The sequence below is a fragment of the Nannospalax galili genome, unplaced genomic scaffold (assembly GCF_000622305.1).
Source record: "Nannospalax galili isolate Female #2095 unplaced genomic scaffold, S.galili_v1.0 scaffold366, whole genome shotgun sequence".
Lineage (NCBI taxonomy): Eukaryota > Metazoa > Chordata > Mammalia > Rodentia > Spalacidae > Nannospalax > Nannospalax galili.
The window spans coordinates 570,146-579,693 of record NW_008355168.1 but is presented as its reverse complement, the minus strand read 5'-3'; the positions used below and the strand labels follow the sequence as shown (position 1 = coordinate 579,693).

Below are 9,548 nucleotides of genomic sequence, written 5' to 3'. Positions count from 1 at the left end.
CTAGGGGCTGGGAGGAACATAGCAGAGGTGGAGAGTGCTTGTGGAGCATGCGTGAGGCTCTGGGTTTGATCATAGCACACACACACACACACACACACACACACACGCACGCACGCACACACACACACACACACACATACATGACTTCAAAAGAACTTTGGATATTTCCACCCAGGTCCCCAGAGAAACTGGCTGGGTTAAAGTCATTTCAGGCACATACCACAAACCCCAAATGACAAGGCATTTCTCTTTTCTCTTTCAGAGATTCAACACAAATACTAGTAAAAGGAGCTTTGCAAACTATTACCTTCATGGGCATCACTGTCATCTCCTGAGGGCCTGTCAGATGTCTATGGACAATGACCAGTCTATTCATCCAGTGGTTCCCAGACCAGGGAGGTTATGGAGACTCCATTTCCATGCTGGTCACAGCGGCCCTATGCACTGACCTTGCCACAAGAATGTGGACTAGGAACTGAGAGGTCTGGACCGTCCCAGCCCTGCTTTGTCAAGTGACCCTTAGAAAGCCCCTGTTTTCCCCTTTGTGCTTTCCTCATTTATAATGCAGAGAGTTTGATACGTGATCTAGAAGCATTCTCTATGATGTCTTCTCTTCCCCAGATTTTCCTGGGGGGGGGGCGCACAGGAAAGAATGCTCCTAGATTTTCTTTCCCTGGGAATTCAGAGCAGACCAAGTTACCATCAACTGTGCCTTGGGCAGTGCTCTTGTTCTTGGGAGAGGCATGAGTAGATGCCAAGGTGCAGCTAGTGAGAAAGAATGCCTGGTGGGGGGCAGGGTCTGTGGTTAAAAATGGACAGACAGCCTGACCTGTCCCAGTGCACATACTTGGCAAAGAAGCTTTCTAAATAAAACTCTATTCGTTCCTAGCAGTAGTTTACAGCCAGCAGCTCAGAAACACTGCAGAGCAAGTCTAGCCTTGTCACTCAGATGTGCTCTTCAAGGGCTGAGGTTCAGGGAGAAAAGAAGAGAGAAGGGATGAGGGAGACAGAGCATGGAAAAGAATGTGGGACACATGGCTGTGAAGATAGGAAACCAAAAGGGACACGGAACACATGGGTCCTGTGTAATATATATTACACACACACACACACACACACACACACACACACACACACACACGCACACCCCTATGCAAAGAAGAGCATTGAAAATTTTATAAGGACACATAAAAGACCTATGCTATCAAGATGTTTGGGATTTGTTTAAAAGTAACAAGACTGGCCATGAGTGGGTAGCGTAGGAGTCCAGGGGCGAAAAGGGATGGTCGGGACATACAGCAAGGAAGGGAAAGGGGGGGGGTGACCAGAGAAAGAGGCCGAAATGGCAGGGGCTAGGGAGAAGGGAGTTGTCAGTACCCTGCCGCCTCCCAGCACAGAGGCCGCCCAAAGCCACACAAGTTCAGAGCCAGATGAATGCTGGTGATATGCCCATCACGCCATCCATCACCAATGGGGACAAGGAGATACCAAGAAGACAGCATTGAGCATGTTCACACAGACCCGAGAGAGCGGCTCCTTCGTGACCACCAGACTTCTTACCACAGGGCTCAGCTCCAAGTTCTTTCTAGAGTGTGGTGGACAGGAATTGGGTATAGATACAACACTTGAGAAGCTGAGGCAGGAGGAACCTGAATTCTAAGCCAGCAAAGTGTCTCAAAACCAAAACCAAAACACACAGAACAGAACAAAAACCAAGATAAACGAAGAGAACAAAAACTATGGTTTTGGGTCACCCAGACTTTTTTCAAATCTCACCAGACAAGCAAAGTATTAGACAAGCTGCCTAGCCACGTTGAACATCTACGGCCCAATGGTAAAGAGCATGAGCCACTATGCAGCCGTGGGGATGGGCGATGACTACTGCTGCGTGAGCTCTTTCCTTCCACAGCAGAAGTCAAGGAGGTGGAAGAACAGACTGGCCTTGTGACCTTACTCAGTAAGAGAGTAAGTTACCACCAAAAGCGTGCCTGGCTCTGCCCCTGAGTCTGTGAGCTTCTGAAGCCAGAAAAGAACGAGGGGGCCAGTGAGATGGCTCAGCAGGTCAAGGTGCTTGTCATACACTGAATTTAATCACTAGAATCCTGGTAAAGGTGGAGATAGAGAACTGACTCTACAAAATTTTCCTCTGACCATGGCATGTGTATCTCAGTGAGAGACCCTGTTTCAAAAACTAAGGTGTAAAGCAATAGAAGATGACATGCAACACTAACCTCTGGCCTCCACACATACATATACAGAAGTACATCACCTCACACACCACACACACACACACACACACACACATACACACACACACTAAACAAACAAAAGAACAAGGGTGATGTTTCTTGGGGGCTCTCACCTGTACCTCTTGGGAGAAGGTGCTCTCGGAGGCCCACGGTTCCTTGCCAGCCTGGGGGCTGTCGGCCTCAGGTGGCCCCCTTTGCACATGTCCCCCTGCAGACACCAGCACCTTCTCATATCCCTGAGATGTGCTGGGTTCCAGCCCTTGGATGGTGGTGATTCTTCTCTGGAATGAGTGTGGGCCTTGTGTGACCTCCTCTTGCCAGGAATCCTGTGCAGCTTCTTGGTGTGACGCCATAGGGCTTTGTCTATCCCAGTCTGGTGGTCTAGGGTCCCAGAGAGGTGACAAATGGCCAGGGAGAGAGAATGACAGTTGGTCAACCTTCAGTATCTATTTGCAGATATGCCCCTGGGACCTTGTGTCATCCAGGACACAGCCTGTACCATCCTCTACTCCTGAGGGTTGGAGAACTGGAGCAGTTGCCTAGGTGACTGGCCCACGAAAAGGCACAGGTAGCCCACGGAGTCCTTCTCATGGCCTTCTCCACTCTCTGGGCTCCCAGAGCACTTTGCTTACAGTGATGGCCAAGTCTCTGGGGTCCTCCACACCATTACCTCATATCAGACCATGTAATTTATCATCTCTCTGCCTTCCAGGTCACTCCTACCTGAGAGATGTCATCTGGCAAAGTGACAACTCTCTTCCCCTCCAGACACATTCTTTGATGAATTCTAGAACACCACACATGTCTGGCATCCCCCATCACCTCTGCTACTCCTCAGAAGCCTCTGCTGGCCCTTCCTAACTTCTGGGACTTTTAAACTCTGGAGCATCCCAGGGCTCACTCCTCAGGTCTCATGTTATCTGAATCTACTGTTTAAGTGAGCTCCTGCTTATGGCTTTAAGTCCCATCTTGATGTTCCTGGAACCCAGAGCCAGGTCTCCAGGTTGACTCTTTCTTGGACTTCAGGCATAATGTCCCCAGTTGCCTGCTCTGCATCTCACAGGCACCTCATAGGTGGCAACAGGCAGCTCCACTTGGATGGTCCATCTGACCTCCCCATGGTGATGATCCACCTGACCTCCCCATGGTGGCAGTAAAGACAACAGAAAGGCGCCTGTGTCCTCGCACTTCACCAGGGTCTTCCTCTCATTCTCTATGTTGTTTCAGTCAGAAAATCATTCTGGTTAGACTTTCAAAATAAGCCCTGAACCCACCACTTCTCACCACCACCATGCCGCCTCCTGATCCTCATCATATTAGCTCTTGCCCCTGAACATCCTTTACTGCTTGGACACACCAGGCTTTTCTCATGGTAACTCCCACATCACTCCTCTCCTCTGAACAAAGCCTCTGGTGAGTCTCTGTCCCAGGCAGGTGAAGATACAGTCTTTCAGGGACCTCACAGCCTAACCGAACGTGTCTGGTCCCACTCACCCGTGGCCTGTGCCCCAGCGGGCCTTCTGCTGGTCACTTTCCCCTTGAACACATGTGGCTCACCCTTTCAGTACCTGAAGTCTTGCTGGACTGTCACGCACTCAAGCCTTCTTTCTCACCTTGTCTGTAATCTCAATCACTTTCCTGTCTATATGTACACCCACTTCCTGCTCCATAAACACAAGGACTAGTTCTGTCTCTGACTGTACTTACATCACCTTGTTCCCTGTCAGTTTTTCCTCCAGAACATAAACTTATTGCAGCAGACTTCTGCCTGATTCCTTCAGTCCTTATCCCTACCATCTAGATACCTCTGTATAGGTGCCTGGCACATAGTAGGTAGTCACAAATACAGGTGAGTGAGTGAAAAGCTCCTGTCTACACTGGATGGGTCACCAAGGTCTCAGCCAGAAAGTGATACAACCTGGGCAGAACCCGGACCTTCAGTGACCCTGCTGCTCTAAGAGACAGAGACAGCAGACAGAGAGTTCTCAACAGCTGCCTGCTGAGTGTGTGGTCACACAAACTGTTGAAAAATGGCTTCTCCCATCAGCCTGTCACCTCGCCCCTCACAGGCTTAGTCTGTCCATGTCTTCCCACTAATCAGAGGATTTGTTCAGGAAGAAAAATGAATTTTCACCATTCCACTATGAAAGCACTTGTATTTTTCCCTCCCACAATGGCCCACACTGAGTGGATCCTGGAGGGCCAGCCCACAGGCTTCAGGGGGTGGGAAAGAGAAGGAGAACACAGCTGCTCCCTGGCCTGGCCAGTCCTGCACTCCTTGAGTTTATTGTCTGCTAGGACCATATGAGTCACTTTGATTTAAGGCAAACTTGTGAAGGAAAGGGATATGGAGCAAAGAAAGGGCCTGTGTGTCAGTGCTGGGAGAGACACCCAACTCATATCTGCCCTACCTCTCTGCTATCACAAGGGACTATCTCAGCTCTGACCTTGTGTCTGCACTCAGCCCAGGGCTGTGTTGGTGTCTGCAGAGGGGTGAGGTCCCCTGTTAGCACTTCCCGCCACCGCTGTACCTTGGCTCAGTGCCCTGTCTCTTCAGCATGAAAGTCTCAGCAACAACAGTGATTGCTCAACTGCTGAAAGCTGTATCTGCCCAGATTATCCACCTCCAGCTCTCTCTCAAAGGGGTAAGTAGAAAGGCCATGATTGTCATCTGTAGCACATGCGGGCTGGGTCCTGGTGCTGGCAGGTGTCTAAAGATGGCCTTCAACAGTGAGACAGCCAGTGCCACAGGTCTCCAAACCTGACAAGGTGTCTCCTAGGCACAGAGTACCACGTCCCAGCCTCTCTCAGCATGTCTCCTGTGGGACACGGCTGGGGTGTTCTTAGCAGGTGACTGGACTTTGTAGTTCATAGGTCCTTCCCTACATTCGGTGGCTTCGGAGGCACAGGAGCCTATTTGACACAGGGCATCAGACAACAAAGGGAAGCAGCAGCACCCAAGCCTGCTGATGTGCCCAGTGTCAGGCATATCCGACCCGAAGCCCAGGAGGACAGAAGGGTTCCACAGACCAGCCCTTACCTGGCCTGGCTTCTCTCCGGCACCTGCCTCACGGGGGGTGAGTCTGAGATTCGGGTGTGCACTCGCTGCTGGCCTGAAACAAGAGACGCTTCAGTCTCCATGACCTGCTGTGTGCCTGAGACCTCCTGCCTCATCTCTTCTGACCTCTGACCTTCCTCCTGGCCAAGCACATCAGCCAGGCCGTTTGTGGCATCTGAGTCCACCGTGTCGTCCTCCACCAGGTCCTGAGAGCCCAGCTCCGGGCCCTGCGGCTCCTCTGAGAGCGCCCCCTCCAACCTCCACTCCTGTGTGGCGTCGGAGTCCTCGGCCTTGCTGCACTCCAGAGAGGAGTCCTCAGCAGTGACCAGGGAGGGCGCAAGGCCCGCAGACCACACCTGCATGTCAGACATCTCCAGCATGGCGTCATGCTCCGTGGCCGCCAGCGGGATGGCGTCTAGGACAGCCACTTCGTTCCAGTACTGGTCTGCACACAGCGGAGAGGGGAGCGCGTAGTGCAGGGAGGCGGGGGACAGCAGCTCGTCCTGCAGCGAGGAGTAACCTGGAAGGGCAGACAGAGGGCGACATGCTCCGGAAGCAGTTCTGATCACACACGCTCACGTGCAGGACCACACATGTACGCACAGGCACGGCCACAGAGAGGCATGCACATTCAGGGCAGGGCTTTTCCAAGCTTCGAGGCTCAGGCCTTGTGGCTGCTGCCGGGGAACCCTGGCAAGAGAGACAGGGCCTGAGCCGGAGGGGGGGGCGGCCAGGGCGTGAGGGGAGAACCGGGCTCCTTTGCTGGACGGCAAAGAAACGCAATTGGAATTCATTCTGATCCAGCTCAGAGCACTAGATAAAGAAGACTTTATCCAAAGGACTTGTGCTCCGATCTGCCTCCAGCGATTAGTTGAAAGCCCGTCTCCGCGGCTGGCGGAGGAAGGACGCTCTGTTTGCTCAGAACTTCACTTTAGCACAGTCTTTTGAGTCCTGTTAGGAATGTACCTTGGAGGGAAGAGTGAAGCCCACCCAGGACCAGGGTCAGTAACCAGGCTGCCCTGGAGGGAACTGACAGGGTACACTGAACATCCACAGACCTCAGTGCGGTGGTCAAGTGGGAAACAGGCTTCTGGTTTGGCATGAAGTGACTTTTCCTCAAGGTGCATATTGGTTCCACAAACTCTGAATGATCTACAGTGGCACAGGTGAGGGTTCTAAGGGTTCAAAAATGGCGCAAGGTCAGACGGCACCACAGGTTCCAGCATGTCTGCCCGCAGTGCCTCATGCACAGGCCCTGAGCTATCCACCCAGCTCTGGCTCAGCAGAGACCAGGTGCACAGCATGGGGTCAGCAGTCTACTCCCACACCTGTTCCTTGTCACTTGGCTTGGGAGTCCTTGAAAGCGTCTGGATGGCTTTGGCCTTGGCTCCCTGATGTTCAGAAGTGAGGTGAGTATAAATGGACTGAGGTATGTCTGCATGTGGGGTGTGTGTGTGTGTGTGTGTGTGTGTGGTAGGGAATGTGTGTGCGTGTGTGTGTTGGGCGTTAGTGTTCTGCCAGGGATGCCTTAGCCTTAAGTCAGGAGTCAAAGAGTCCTTTGATTCTCCATTGGAACAGGTGCCCCCCCACAGGCAGAAGAGACTAGAAGACAAGCTTCTCTATTGGTACACCCTGCCTGAGGAACCAGGGAGCTGGCACGTACCTACAAGCTGCTAAAGATTCAGAAGTAGCAAAGGAGGGCTTGGGTATGTATGCATGTGATGGGACGGAGCATCCATGTCTCTAGGGACCATCCTGCTGTTAAGAGTCCCCCAAGCCTGTGTCCAAACCTGGTGATCATCCAGCACCTCCACCCCAGCATCCACAACCCCTCAGGCCAGGCCTTTATTATTCTTGTACTCTAGACAAATGGCCTTCTCTATGGCTCGGCTTCCTCCTCCCTCTTGGCTCTGGGCACTGGCTCTCCCACTGACTTCGGGCAGCAATATCCTCAATCCCCCACGTGCTCAACCAAAAACATTCACCAGTGTCCAATTACATGCCAGGTACTATGCTAAGAATTGGGAAATACACACACAAATCATGTACATACAGCCAGGTTCTCTTTTTTTAAACATCGCTTGTAGTTTGGGTTCCTACTGAGGAATGCTTTTAGCTTTTGCATGTCTGAAAAGAATCTTTATTTTTGCCTTAAATTTTTTTTGCTTTTTTGAGATTGGTTCTCACTGCATAGCCCTTGCTGACCTGAAGCTTGAGATGTAAACCCAGCTGTACTGTGACCTGTGCCCACCTTCCCACTTCTGTCTCCTGAACACTGGAATTACAGGCATTCTCACTAGGCTTGGCTGGGCTTTTTTTTTCAGTCTTTCTTTGTAGCCCAGGCAGGTCTTCAACTTGCTACACAACTCATATTGACTTTGAATTCTTGATCCTTCTGCCTCAACCTCCGAAATGCTGGGATTACAGGAAAATGCCATCACATCCATGGTCTACCTTCATTTTGGAAATCACTTTTGTTGGGAAAAGAAGTCTAGGAATCTAACAGATTATTCCTATTGCTATTATTTTCTCCTCCCCCTCCGCCGGTCTTCAACTTGCTACACAACTCATATTGACTTTGAATTCTTGATCCTTCTGCCTCAACCTCCGAAATGCTGGGATTACAGGAAAATGCCATCACATCCATGGTCTACCTTCATTTTGGAAATCACTTTTGTTGGGAAAAGAAGTCTAGGAATCTAACAGATTATTCCTATTGCTATTATTTTCTCCTCCCCCTCCGCCCTCTCTTCCCCCTCCTCCTTCTCCTCCTCTTCCTCTCCCCTTCTCCTCCTCTCTTCTTCCCTCTTCCTCCTTCTCTCTTCCTTCTCCTCCTCTTCTCCTGTCTCCTTCCTTTTTCTCCTCCCCCTCTTCCTTTTTTTCCTTCTTCACAGTTACAATGCCTTCTCCTCCCCCTCCTCCTCCTCTCTCCTCTCCCTGCTCCTCCTCCTCCCCCCCTCCTCCCATTCTCTTCTCCCTCCTCCTCATCTTCACTGGGGATTGAACCCAGGGTCTTGCATATTCTAGGTTAGCATTCTACTAATGAGCTACACTCCCAGCTTGCTTGTTTAAAGATGTGGTCTACTTTAAATTAACTGTTTAAAATCAATTGTTTGCTTATATTGTTTGCAGTGAGACATCTGTTATCCTTATTTTTGATACCTTGTATTGAATATATTCCTTTTATCCCTGATTTTCACCAGTTTGCTTGTAACGTGCTTTAGTGTAGTTGCTAAAATGTTTCCTGTACATGGAGCTCATGATACTTTATGGATTAATGTATTTATAATTTTCACCAAATTCAGAAAACTTTTAACCTTTATTCCTTCAAATATTTCTTCTCTTCTCTGTTAGGGTTCTCTGACTCTGTCTGTCTCTATAGAGTGTGTGTGTGTGTGTGTGTGTGTGTGTGTGTGCATCCTAACTTGTCTCAGAGTTCACTGGTGCTATAAAATTTTGTCTTTTCTTCCTGTATTTCATTTTGGAAATTTTCTGTCACTGCAGTCTTTTGTTTGGTGTTGCCAAGGATCAAACACAGGGCACATGCTAGACAAAAGCTCTAACTGAGCACCACCCTAGCAACCTCTGAAGAGACGGAGTACTTTCTAACTGTCCTGCCACTCTTGTGTGCGCACCTCTATCAGTTTGTTCTTCGTCTTCTCTCTCATTACTGACTCAGTTTCCCTGCCTTTGCATATCTAGTAATCTTTAACTTTGCATACCTATAAATCTTTAACCAGGTATTTTTTAAAAACATGATTAGAAGAAGCTTTCATTACAGCTTTAACATATTCAATAACAATTTCCAGAGCAAAGATACATCTCTTCCAAAAGTGGCTGTAAAATTTTAGGTTCACAGTTGAATTAATAGTCATACAATATTGAACTCAGTATAAACCCTGTAAGACATAAAATTGAATGAGTTTTTAACCTTTAAAAAGGATCTCCATTTCAAATGTTAAAATATACTGTTTCATAAAGAAAAGCTCATTTTTAATGCTACTAACACTTAGATGTTTGCACATGCGTCTCTAATCTCTATGGTCATCAGGTAGATTTCAATGGTAATGTTTCTCACCTCTACTAATTAACATGAAGCAAATTTTTATTCTTCTTCCTCAAATACTCATTTTTAAAAAATTGTTGATTTGTGTGTATTTCATATAGGACATCCCAATCTTATTCATCTATATACCCACTTCCCAAATGGCACCCTTCCATGGCCTCCACGCCCCCCCCCC

At 49.3% G+C, this 9,548-nt stretch overlaps 1 protein-coding gene across 1 annotated transcript in view; it reads right to left on the bottom strand.

Annotated features, from left to right (window-relative positions):
- Positions 1-6,071: 6,071 nt before the first annotated feature.
- The window catches only part of LOC103749415 (ankyrin-1), a 69,679-nt gene continuing 66,202 nt past the window's right edge, over positions 6,072-9,548 (bottom strand). The window contains exon 38 of the mRNA XM_029555658.1: positions 6,072-6,482. Coding sequence (XP_029411518.1) covers positions 6,460-6,482 — 23 coding nt within the window. The 3' untranslated portion in view covers positions 6,072-6,459. The remainder of the gene's footprint in view (positions 6,483-9,548) is intronic.